We start from the raw sequence: 13,603 nt of genomic DNA, 5'->3' as shown, positions 1-13,603 counted from the left end.
AGCCATGCCCTCAGGATTCAGTACTGTCCCTCAGAATTCAAAAAAATCCTCAGGATTCAGTACTGCCCTCAGTATTCAGTACTGCTCACAGGATTCAGCACTGTCCTCAGGATTCTGCAATGCCCTCAGGATTCGGTACTGCCCTCAGATTTCAGTACTGTCCTCAGGATTCAATAATGCCCTCAGGATTCAGTACTGCCCTCTGGATTCAGTACTGCCCTCAGGATTCAGTACTGCCCTCTGGATTCAGTACTGTCCTCAGGATTCAGCAGTGCTCTCTGGATTCAGCACTGCCCTCAGAATTCAATAGTGCCCTCAGGGTTCAGTACAGTCCAGATTCAGGACTGCTTGAAAATCCTGTGCCAAAGCCCTGCCTTGAACTAGGGATTCAGTACTTTGACTTTACAATGCATGAGTATTCAGTACTTCCCCTACCTTATACTGGATTGCCCAGGTTTTCAGTACACAGTACACTGTCCTGAGGATTCAGGAGTGCGCTACCAGTATTGCACTTACTACACAGTTCTATCAGTACTTTTCCAAACACAACTAAACCCGCCCTCAGTGCTGCAGAATTTCAGTACCACAATATCACTCATGGTTTTCAGCACTGCTTCAGTACTCAGTGTGGTTCAGTACATTGTTCACATACTCTCATTCTCTAACATCTCTCTCTCTCTCTCTCTCTCTCTCTCTCTCTCCCTCTTTCTCTTACTCCCTCTCTCTCTCTCACTTTCTCTCTCTCTCTCTCTCTCTCTCTCTCTCTCTTTCTCTCTCACACACACACTCACACTCTCTATCTCAGCAGTAGATGATCGGAAATGTGGAAACTGAGGAAGTAAATGTTTCACAAACACACTACAACCACTTCCTCAGAGAGACACAGAAGAGAGAAAGAGAGAAAGAGAGAGAGATAGAGAGAGGGAGAGAGAGAGAGAGGGAGAGCTCCAAAAACATATTGATAGGTGGATTGGAGACTCAAAAGTGTCCGTAGGTGTGTGTGTGTGTGTGTGTCTGTGTTGCCCTGTGAAGGACTGGCGCCCCCTCCAGGGTGTATTCCGCCTTGCGCCCAATGATGCCAGGTAGGCTCTGGACCCACCGTGACCCTGAACTGGATAAGCAGTTACAGATAATGGATGGATGGATATATTCAATGACATATTTAATATATATTAATAAAATTAATTGACTTTATTTGGTAAAAAATTTCAAACATTCAGAAGAAAAAGCAACAAAAATATGTAAACATTTACTTATTTTGTAAACAACAGTAGCTTCCCAAGATTCTAATTTTGTATAAAATAATAGTGTAGAATATAAATCTACCACTTGACCAAAGCACAGAGAATGTAGTGAAACTGCCCTTAAATCTCCACAGTAAATAACACACACACAACCGTGTCTGAGTCGAGTCAGTGGAGGTTCTCTGCTGGGGTCAGAGCTCATTGGTTGTTGAACTGTTTTTGATTTTCCTCGTCCTCAGCAGGGAGTACCACTTTTATTATTACATATTGAATTTTAAAAATCGATGATATAATAGTGAATGATACGATATGGCACAGCCCTACCTCATGTAACGTTAGTAAGAGTTCAGCACGGTCCTCTGAACAAGGAGCGTCCGGCACACGTCTAACAGTCCCATGTTTTTATCTTTTACGAATAACACCGCAGACGCAGAAGCTGTGATAATTCACAGAGTCACCAAAACCATCTTAAACTGACCTTTATAACCTCTTCAGACTTTAGCCCACCGTGGTCCTGATGTAGCAGTCCACACCGTGTTGTTGAGATGAAGGTGAAAGAAGGTAAATGTAATATTTCTGTGTGTATCAGTGTCTCTGCGGCATCAGAACAGAAGACAGGACAAAGAAATAAAACTGTAGAGGACCTTTATTGACTCTAAATGTTGTACAGAAAGTTGAAAATAAGCAAAGCTAATGCTAAATGCTAATGCTAAAGCTAGTAGTAAACAACAAATTACAGACATAGTTAGGTGCTAAAACCAAAGAAGACAGAGCAGTGTGGTCCTGAAGATGAAGGCACAGGGGTCAGCGCTCAGGTGAAATACTACCCTCTGAATGTTACACAGTGCAGTTTCTGGGGTGCTGAGCCCAGAGTAGCAAAGACAAAGGTTATTCTCCCTAATACAGCTCAGTGGAGCTTCACAATGATTTTGAAGCTGGAATTTTAAGGTAAAAATACACTACATAGTGTTCCTTCAAATCTGCAGCTCAAGACGTACACACTGCACTGTTTCAGACGGAGATGTCCTTATGAACACCCCTCCTCTCTCAGTGCGAATTTCACCTCCGAGGGCCAGAGACAAAGGACAAATCAAGTTTCTCAGCGATGATGTCAGCCGCTGTGAGACTCTAGGTAGAGACAGACCTGATTTTAAAGGAGCAGTTTATTTCATTTTAATTTACAGATTTTCTCACTCATCTCAAACCCAGTCCATCAGCTGAACCAGTGTAAACAGCCAAAAACAGGTTCTAGAACCTCTGCTTCTGGCGCATATTTACCTTCAGATACAGCCCTAAAGATTGATGGAGCTTTTCCACTGCAGAGACCCTACGCTACTCTCCCTGACTCTTCTTCTCTTTTCCCCTCCTCCACCAGGTGAATCAGGTCCTGGTCCTGGTTCTGGAAGCGGGTTCTTGTTTAGTGGCTGTGTGGCTCTCGTGGTTCAGAGCGAGTTGAGTAGGGACTAAACCGTGGGGTGTAAACCTTGCAGAGCGCTGATCGTCCAGAGAGATTCGTCACTCTACGCCACGCAACGCAGACAACCAGCACCAACTCTCCATCTGTAAAATCTCCAGCTGCAGCAGAGATCACGTTTGTTTTTATCCGACTCACGACGGCAGCTCATAAAATTACGCCGTGGTCTTTTGAAGAGGTTCAAACGCTCCTTGGATCGGTGGCCGACGAAAGAATCCAGCGAGAGCTGGACGCTGCAACAAGGAAGGAACAAACTCTACTGATCTGTCTGAACTGATGACGGAGCTGTGTTCAGTCCCAAACAACAACAACACGCCGATACACCATGAGTAAACACCGCTTAACGTTACCACCGCCGTTGTTGTTGTTGTGATTTCCAAAGCCCACTGTTCCCCTTAGAGACGGGGTTAGAGATAACACCTGATACATTTCAGGGGGGAGCTGTGGGAGTGGGAAACCAACCAGGGACCAATCAGAGAGTAGAGTCCAATAGAGACCAGTAGAATTTAGTAAAGATCAGTAGAGCTTTGTAGACGTCAGTAGAGTCCTGTAGAGTCCAGTAAAGGTCAGTAGAGTTCATTAGAGTCCAGTAGAGGTCAGTAGAGTCCAGTAGAGTTCAGTAGAGGTCAGTAGAGGTGGTATCTTGCAGTGGAAAAGCACCAGTGAAGCCACAGTAAAGGTTCAGCTGATCCCTGGGCTAAAGGAGTTAAAAAGAGTGAGTTTGATTAAATTTTTTCTGCTCCTTAAAAGAAAGAGATAAGAGTTAAATGTGTATGCAATGTGTGTGTGGAATGTGAGTGGAGTGTGCAGGGTGTGTGTTCACTCCTGTAGAGATGCCCCTGTGTGCGGTAGGGGTCCGGTTCTGTCCAGGATCCACTGCTGGTATTTCTGGACCTTGGTATAAACTCCAGGACGAAACTCTTTGGAACATCCTTCTCCCCAACTCACCACACCATACAGATACACACTATCATTCACACTGCACACCAGTGGACCCCCGGAGTCTCCCTGCACACAGCAGAGAGTGTGTTAGAGTCTCACACACACAGACAGTTTTATACACCTGCCTTATACACATCCATAATGTGTACACACCCCTTATACTCTGTAAGGTCAGGTATTGTACAGTTCACCTACTGTGTGAGGGATCATTCTCAGCGCTGCAGTGACACTGACGTGGTGGTGGTGTGTTAGTGTGTGTTGTGCTGGTGTAGAGTGGATCAGACACAGCAGTGCTGCTGGAGTTTTTAAACCCTGTGTCCACTCTCTGTCCACTCTGTGAGACACTCCTCCCTCGTTGGTCCACCTTGTAGATGTAGAGTCAGAGACAGTAGCTCATCTGTCGCTGCACAGTGTGTGTCGCTCGTCCTCTAGTCCTTCATCAGTGACACAGGACGCTGTCGGCTGGATGTTTTTGGTCGGTGGACTGTTCTCAGTCCAGACACTGAGGGATTTAAAAACTCCAGCAGCACTGCTGTGTCTGATCCACTCTACACCAGCACAACACACACTAACACACCACCACCACGTCAGTGTTGATGTAGAACTACAGAGTGACTGGAGTGGACAGTGAGGGGACAGTGGAGCCGAGAGAGGGGACAGTGAGGGGACAGTGGAGCTGAGACATGGGGTAGTTGTAATGTGATGTGTCCTGTGTGTGTGTGTGTGTGTGAATGTAAACACTGACCTTACAGGCATCCACTGTCCAATCAAGGGCCGCAGCACACAGCATGTTCTCTGTGATCATGTCGCCATAGTAACCCTCACTGGAACAGAGCTGATGCGGCAACAGTGCTACCTTCCCCTCTCTGAGGTACTGCGAGTTATACCATAACCCTGTAACGCGCGCACACACACACACACACACATGTATATAAACATAGCTGAGTGTGTGGGTTGCGCCTATGAAAAATTAGACAAATCCTTTCTGCCAAAGACAAACAGCTTCTTCTGTGTGATGGTGTGGGGCGGCATCTCCCTCACTGGAAAAACGAGGCTTGTCATCATTGGAGGCTTCTCAATGCAGAGATAGAGATTAAATTCTGCAACCAGTGTCGATCCCATATCTCCACAGTCTGGGACTGAACTCTATCCTCCAGATGACAGCGCTCGCCTCCACAGAGCAGGGTTTATCAGAGACTACCTCCAGACTGTGGGAGTGGAGAGGAGGGAATGACCTGCCAGATCCTGACCTCAACCCCATTGAACACCTGTGGGATCAGCTTGGACGTGCTGTTGGTGCCAGAGCGACCAACACAACCACGGTGGCTGACTCCAGATAAATGCTGGTTGAGGAATGGGGTGCGACCCCACAGCAGTGTGTGACCAGGCTGGTGATCAGCGTGAGGAGGAGGTGGAGGCTGTTGTGGCTGTGTGTGGTTCTTCCACACGCTGCTGAGGCTCCTGTTTATTAAATGAATAAATGGTTAAATTGCTGATATGTTCTTGTTCCTTCAATCATCCAGTTCACCACCAAACACCAAACGAGTCAATGGCAGAAGAAGCTGTTTGTCTTTGACAGAGAGTATTTAACAAATTTTTCACGGGTGCAACCCACACACTCAGCTCCACGGCTCCTCCCACAAACACATGTTCCTTACAAATGTAGCACCATTTAAAAGTCCCTGCAGCGTTTATTCTGAACACAGCCCAGCGCTGCAGTGTTTAACGCCCCCTGCTGGACCCTCAGCTCTGAACACCTTAGGCTCATGTGCAGCTGTTCCAGAGTCTGTGCTCCGAAGGAAAGCTGGAGGAGCAGGTGTCCACAGACTTTGACTAAGGAAGAAGAGAAGTGAACACACCTTGCCCTTCTTTCCCGTATCCAGCGATCTCACAGGAGGCTCCGTCAGGGAGTGAGGGAGGAGGGGGAGTCACACATACCGTCCTCACAGAACTGGACTGGACCACACACACACCACCCGAACCACTGATCCTCAGCAGTGCTGAACACACACACACATACAAATCCACACACACACACACTATCAGTACAGTTGTATAAAAAAATCACAATTCTAATTTTATTCAACAAAAAATAACCTAAAAATGAAGTATTAATGTGCTCAGTTCCTCAGTTCACAATGTGGGCATCACAGTGGAGCATAGTGTCTCTGTTATAGCTTCAGGGTCCTGAAGGTTGTGGGTTCGAGTCCTGCTTCGGGTGACTGTCTGTGAGGAGTGTGGTGTGTTCTCCCTGTGTCTGCATGGGTTTCCTCCGGGTGACTGTGAGGAGTGTGGTGTGTTCTCCCTGTGTCTGCGTGGGTTTCCTCTGGGTGACTGTCTGTGAGGAGTGTGGTGTGTTCTCCCTGTGTCTGCGTGGGGTTTCCTCCGGGTGACTGTGAGGAGTGTGGTGTGTTCTCCCTGTGTCTGCGTGGGTAGGTGGATTGTCCCTGTGGCTACGTTGGTAGGTGGATTGGAGACATCGTTACCGATGTCTTTGTTGAAGACTCTGAACTCCTGCTCTCTTCTTTCATCCGTTTCATTCAGAGCGTTCTTCCCCAGAAACACCTGCAACCTCCCCACGTCAGTGTCAGACCTGCAGGGGGCAGTAAACAGCAGTGTTCATTTAGATTTAGTATTATTCTTAAGGCCAATTTATACATCAGCATTGACTCGATGCAGAGCCTACAACGTTGTGAGCGTTTATTCTTGTGCGCTCGTGTCCGCGTCGCTCTGCAGTTACACCTCCACACTACTAGGGGCTGAATCTCAAACGTCTTCCTCTACACTCTGTAGTACACAATGTAGTCGTGCAGCAGCGTTAGTTTTATAAATCTTTAAAGTGCACTATTTAGGGAGAAGGCACTGTTTGGAACAGAGCAGAGTTTACACAAGGTGCCAGAGGTCCTGTGTTCTACATTTTGTTTGGTTCTGTACTTCTTCAGTTCAATTTCAACAATGTCCCTTCGACTACTGACCAATCACAGGCTGTGGTCTGCGTCGACAAAATGGCTATTTACATTTTCTGGAGAGGTGCCCGTCAGGCTGCGGCGCAGGGTTTGCTTACGTAGGACAGACGCAGAGAAGTAAATTGGGCTTTAGTCTTTGATTAAATGTGTATTAGTTTTGTCTCATTCTAGTCATTTATTTATTGTTAGTTTTAATGTAGCTTTTGTCCATTAAATAAGAAAAATTGCCTAATATTTGTAAATCTTTTACTGTTTTTAGAGGTATTATTTATTATTAATTTTCAAAAACACATATTTTGCATTTATTTAACATTTTAAGTCCAAAGTTGGTGGCACGGTGGTGCAGCAGGTGGTGTCGCAGTCACACAGCTCCAGGGACCTGGAGGTTGTGGGTTCGATTCACGCTCCGGGTGACTGTCTGTGAGGAGTGTGGTGTGTTCTCCCTGTGTCTGTGTGGGTTTCCTCCGGGTGACTGTCTGTGAGGAGTGTGGTGTGTTCTCCGTGTCTGCGTGGGTTTCCTCCGGGTGACTGTCTGTGAGGAGTGTGGTGTGTTCTCTCTGTGTCTGCGTGGGTTTCCTCCGGGTGCTCCGGTTTCCTCCCACAGTCCAAAAACAAACGTTGGTAGGTGAATTGGTGACTCAAAAGTGTCCGTAGGTGTGAGTGTGTGAGTGAATGTGTGTGTGTGTGTGTTGCCCTGTGAAGGACTGGCGCCCCCTCCAGGGTGTATTCCTGCCTTGCGCCCAATGATTCCAGGTAGGCTCTGGACGCACCGCGACCCAGAACTGGATAAGGGTTACAGATAATGAATGAATGAATGAAGTCCAAAGTTGCTGCAGAAAGCCTCGCAAACCGAGACTGAGTCGACTCCAAGAGATTCGACTCTCTGAATCATTGGCCAAGGGTTCATACGAATGACTCCAAGACACTAGAAGAATCGATTTGTTGGGAGTTGACTCCTCTTCAATGATTCGCCCAGCCGCTCTCGCTCTGACAACAGCAAACAGACGGAGCACTTTCCTGTCTTTATTTTCTTGTGATTTTCTGTTTTAAAACCAGAAATAACAGGATCATCGTTTAGTTACTGTTTGTTAATGAAAGGTGCAAAATGTTTAATCATATTCTTCGTCTTTGAATGATTATTTTTATGTGGTTCTCATCTAGTTTTTAATGTGAAAATCAGGTGATCAATGAATGTTTTTCATCATTTATTTGATAACGAAATTAACACAACAGAGAGAAGGACAGCACTGGCCTCTTCGTGTCACAGTTGCCCACTGATGTGCTCGTGCTACCACAGACCCAGCCCCTGTGGAAGAACTTGGAACAACCGGAAGAGCCTTGCATGCTGCAGAACCCCTACAGTCAACAGGATGATTTGGGTTCTCAGGTTCCACAGGGTGCTAGTCGTCCCCTACACTTAAGGACAAGGTTTCCTCAGGTTTGGGTTTCCCCGTCATTAGGCTCCACTCTTTATAGATTGTACTGTACAGTTCCTGTGGGGTGGGGGTGGATCTGTGGTAGCAAAAGCAGTTGTTCCCCCACGTCACAGTTAACCAGCTCACAATGACACCTTCCTCAAATGAGCTGCACAACAGCACCCTCTACAGGTCGGAACTGTCAGTGAACTACTGAAAAAAGTTCATGGTCAAAGTTCAGACATCCCACTGTCACTGACCTTCACCCTTTCATCCGGAACGTCCAGAGTCAGGGGTCAATGCTTTACAACGTGTTCAGATCATACTTAATCATAGTAAAGTATATATATTATTATTTAGCACAACAGCTAACATGAAGTAAACAACACATATATTTCGGTGCAATTTAATTCCTGAGAAAAACCCACACCACATTCACCAAATGTGATCAAATGGGATTCTGTGGGGGTCTGTGGGGTCCTCTGGGTGTCCTGTGGGGGTCCTGTGGGGTCCTGTAAGGGTCCTGTAGGGGTCCTGTGGGGTTCTGTAGGGTTCTGTGGGGTCCTGTGGGGGTCCTGTGGGGTTCTGTGGGGGTTCTGTGGGGGTCCTGTGGGGTTCTGTGGGGTCCTCTGGGGGTCCTGTGGGGTTCTTTGGGGGTTCTGTGGGGTCCTGTGGGATTCTGTGGGGGTCTGTGGGGTCCTCTGGGGGTCCTGTGGGGTTCTGTGGGGGTCCTGTGGGGTTCTGTAGGGTTCTGTGGGGGTCCTATGGGGTCCTGTGGGGTTCTGTGGGGTTCTGTGGGGTCCTGTGGGGGTTCTGTGGGGGTCTGTGCGGGCCCTGTGGGGGTCCTGTTGGGGTTCTGTGGGGTCCTGTGGGGGTCCTGACCACTGAAGAACAGGGTGAAATTCTATCAAAGTATGCAGAGCAACAGATGGACTACAGTGTGTAACTGTAGAGTTACAGAGTGATCGGAGTGGACTGTGAGGGTAGAAACTTAGAGGTGCATTTCATTATTTACATGTAATAAAATCATATAATAATCATGAATTCATGTTCTGACCCGTCAGGAAAGCAGTGTGCTGCCGTGAGGATCCAGCAGGGGGCGATGAGGCTCCCCGCACAGCGGAAAACTGACTGCGGACCGGATGACCTCCAGAACACAGCGGCCATCCAGGGGTGGAGCTCTACTTTACTGAGAGAACCGCCCACTATCTTTAAACTCCGCCCAGGACGCTCTCCACAGCGCCAGCCTCAGACAACAACAAGGACACAATTAAAGGTGCAGTCAGTCATTCTTAACACCAGACACAACAAACAATATTCATTAAAGGTTTAAAATCTGTTCAGGACAGAATCTCTCACACCTCCAGCCCAATAGGGGTCAGTATTCACTTTATTTTCCATGGCAACAATGTAGAAGCCATCTTTGTTTGTTGTAGCTGCATTCCAGAATCTGAGTCTGACTGCTCCTTTAAGCCACACCAACCCACACAATGAAGTGTAGGTGTGGTGTGTGTGAGTGTGTGTGTGTGTGTGTGTGTGTTGTTCTAGGGGCTGTATTTGGTTTCAGACTCATATTCCCTGTGTGCTACACTCACCTGGTCCTGAGCTGCTGGTGGGAGGTGGGGGTTTGACGGTTGATGGAACTGAAGAGGTGGAGAAATACAATACACTTATATATATATATATATATGTTCACACACACACAAACACACTCTCTCTCTCTCTCTCTCACACACACACACACACACTCTCTCTCTCTCTCTCTCTCACACACACACACGCACACACTCTCTCTCGCTCTCACACACACACACATTCTCTCACACACAAACACACACACTTTCACACAAACAAAAATACACAATACATAAAACAACACAAACACACAGTAAATGGAGCTTCAGAACAGAGGGATGGAGGGAAGGAGGGATGGAGGGGTGGAGGGATAAAGGGAAAGAGGCTCCACCCACCACAATCCGCTCCACCCTAATCCTAAACCGCCCGAGGAGAGTGTGTTCACCTGCAGCGGTTGTGTCGTCCCAGACCTAAAGCTCTTGCGTCTGCCCCATACACACTCTGACTGTTCTCTAGATCCCACTCCACACACACACTCCCTCTCAGACACTGGGCCTCGGTATTGCATGCCCACCCCAACGATACAGGACTCTGAGTCATCTACACACACACACACACAGACACACACACACACACACACACACACAGAGAGACAGGTCAGATGAACAGGAGAGGAGAGGTAAAGAGAAAAGGAGAGGAGAGCAGAAGAGAGGAGAAAAGGAGGAGAGAAGAGAGGAGGAAAGAAGGAGAAGAGATGAGAAGAGAGGAGAGATAAATGAGTCCATACTGATCTCACAGCTGGAGCCACTGAATCCATCAGGACACAAACAGAACATGTGTTTCCCAGAGTGCAGCGCAGAGATGGATTTACCGCCATTCAGACACTGTGGAACTGAACACACACACACACACACACACACTTTATCCATAACCATATCCTCAGTATCCAAAAGGGAAACATAGTCTCTTTTACTTTTTTAAAAGTGTTTAGAAAAGTTAGGAGATGTTTTTTTGTCCTGACACTTCACCAAAACTCAACATTGTCCTGAATGAGTGTGTTTTTTGGAATTGCATCCTTACAGTTCATATAAACACGCACACACACACACACACACACACAACAGCCATGCAGAAACAATCAGAAACAGATTTATCACAACTTCATAAACACAGTCACAACCATAAACACACACACACACACACACAAACACACACACACACACACACACACAATCAATACCAGACCCTACAACAGCGACTGTTTCCAGTGAACACTAGTTCTCCTCTAACTGCAGACTCCAGAAATAATCCACATCTTTGTCCTTTGGTGTTGTGTTGGAGCTGTGAGACTAACCTCACTAACTTCACCAAGACTGAGGCTAATACTAACACACACAGATACACACCTGGTCCCCGCTTTCACTCGAGAGACTTCCTGTTAATTATTAACATCTGTAGTAGTTTAATGAGTTAAATAACCGGAGGCAAGTTTGAGGTAAATAATTTGCGGCAGGTTTGAGGTAAATAATTTGCGGCAGGTTTGAGGTAAATAACCAGAGGCAGGGTTGAGGTAAATAACCAGAGGCAGGTTTGAGGTAAATAACCAGAGGCAGGTTTGAGGTAAATAACCAGAGGCAGGTTTGAGGTAAATAACCAGAGGCAGGTATGAGGTAAATAACCAGAGGCAGGTTTGAGGTAAATAATTTGCGGCAGGTTTGAGGTAAATAACCAGAGGCAGGGTTGAGGTAAATAACCAGAGGCAGGTTTGAGGTAAATAATTTGAGGCAGGTTTGAGGTAAATAACCAGAGGCAGGGTTGAGGTAAATAACCAGAGGCAGGTTTGAGGTAAATAATTTGAGGCAGGTTTGAGGTAAATAACCAGAGGCAGGTATGAGGTAAATAACCAGAGGCAGGGTTGAGGTAAATAACCAGAGGCAGGTATGAGGTAAATAACCAGAGGCAGGTTTGAGGTAAATAACCAGAGGCAGGTTTGAGGTAAAGAACCAGAGGCAGGGTTGAGGTAAATAACCAGAGGCAGGTTTGAGGTAAATAACCAGAGGCAGGTATGAGGTAAATAACCAGAGGCAGGTTTGAGGTAAATAACCGGAGGCAGGTATGAGGTAAATAACCGGAGGCAGGTATGAGGTAAATAATTTGAGGCAGGTTTGAGGTAAATAACCGGAGGCAGGTATGAGGTAAATAACCGGAGGCAGGTATGAGGTAAATAACCAGAGGCAGGTTTGAGGTAAATAACCGGAGGCAGGTATGAGGTAAATAATTTGAGGCAGGTATGAGGTAAATAATTTGAGGCAGGTTTGAGGTAAATAACCGGAGGCAGGTATGAGGTAAATAACCAGAGGCAGGTTTGAGGTAAATAACCAGAGGCAGGTTTGAGGTAAATAATTTGAGGCAGGTTTGAGGTAAATAAAAAGAGGGAAATTAAATTTACTGCTGAGCCTACGTCTAAAAGGTGGAGAATATTTCTACATAACTCCACACTCCTGAAAATCCACTCATTTTACTGAGCACTGATTATATTCCACACACAATGCAGGAATCCGGAGAACAGCCCTTTAGTAAAATACCTATGAATTCACCTGGAGGTTGGCGAAGGAATGTGAGCTGTATCCCAGGGAACAGCTGCTTCTTTCCTCTGAATGTGCTCTGTAAACAGAAGCAGAGGTTTAAGACTGGGTTTAATCTGATCAATTCTGTCATCAGGAGATCCAGTGGATCACCTCTCATTCTGTGAAATCATCTGAAAAATGGTTCTACAAGGGATCTTTAGTAAAGAAAATGGTTCTATATAGAACCCTGAACACTTGAAGAAGCTTTTTCATGATTAAAGGGTTCTCTGCGTCATGAAGAGGTTCTTCAGGTTGATGGAGAATGTGCTGTGGATGGTTCTATAACAGCACCTTTTAGAAAAGGGTTCTATACGGCACCAAAAACTGTTCCTCTACTGTTACAATGTCAAGCTTGGTTTCACTGAATAACAGGTCGTCTGTGCAGTGTGTACGTGTTCCTCACCTCTGAGGAGTGTGTGACCATCAGAAGCAACACCATCAGCAGAACGTTCCTCATCCTGACTGTACGCTGTAAAACAATGTCTGTAAATGTTATGGTGAAAAACACTCAAATGACAGTAAAAGACCGTAAACACCAAGTAGGTTGAATACAGCTTGTGAAACAGTGAAATACTTTAAATATTAAATCTGCCCAAACACTAACTTTTACAGCTCTTTACTGGAATAAATCTATTTTTCCAAAGCTATAAACACTGCGCTGTGCTTATAGCGAAAAAATATTCTGTAACAATCATATAACAGACAACACTAATTTTTGCTTTTATTTATTTTGTAAAAAATACATTTTGTTACTTTTAAATACACAAACAGATAGTATCTCAAAATAATGACTAAGTATTTCCAAATAACAAGATAGTATCTCAAAGTAATGACTTTGTATCACTAAATACTGACTTAGTATCTCAAAGTATAGACTTAGTATCACTAAATACTGACTTAGTATCTCAAAGTAATGACTTTGTATCACTAAATACTGACTTAGTATCTCAAAGTAATGACTTTGTATCACTAAATACTGACTTAGTATCTCAACGTATAGACTTAGTATCTTGAATTAACAAGACAGTATGTCAAAATTCTGACTTAGTGTCTGAAAATAATGACTTAGTATTTCCAAATAATGAGATAGTATCTCAAAATAATGATTTAGTATCTCAAAATAATGACTTAATATTTCAAAATTAATGACTTTTTCCAAATCACTTTTTCCTATTTCCAAATAACAAGATAGTATCTCAAAATACTGACTTAGCATCTCAAAATAATGATTTAGTATTTCTAAATAAGGAGATAGTATCTCAAAATGACTTAGTATCTCAAAATATTTCAATAACTTGTTAATAATCAAAAATTAGAAAGATTTTGTATGTGGCAGAAACAGGTACACATTTACTCTACA

At 45.2% G+C, this 13,603-nt stretch overlaps 1 protein-coding gene across 1 annotated transcript; it reads right to left on the bottom strand.

Annotated features, from left to right (window-relative positions):
- Window positions 1–3,359: 3,359 nt before the first annotated feature.
- On the bottom strand, window positions 3,360–12,700 carry plaub (plasminogen activator, urokinase b). Its single transcript, XM_066662943.1, has 9 exons — window positions 12,647–12,700; window positions 12,214–12,280; window positions 10,404–10,508; window positions 9,637–9,684; window positions 9,099–9,288; window positions 6,147–6,253; window positions 5,520–5,660; window positions 4,406–4,554; window positions 3,360–3,726 (listed from the first exon to the last, which is right to left on the bottom strand). The coding sequence occupies exons 1-9, from the start codon at window positions 12,698–12,700 to the stop codon at window positions 3,538–3,540; spliced, it is 1,050 nt and encodes a 349-aa protein (XP_066519040.1). The 3' UTR covers window positions 3,360–3,537.
- Window positions 12,701–13,603: the final 903 nt, after the last annotated feature.

The sequence above is a fragment of the Hoplias malabaricus genome, chromosome 3 (genome assembly GCF_029633855.1).
Source record: "Hoplias malabaricus isolate fHopMal1 chromosome 3, fHopMal1.hap1, whole genome shotgun sequence".
In the NCBI taxonomy this organism is placed as follows: Eukaryota; Metazoa; Chordata; class Actinopteri; order Characiformes; family Erythrinidae; genus Hoplias; species Hoplias malabaricus.
This window is presented reverse-complemented; position numbering and strand designations above follow the sequence as displayed.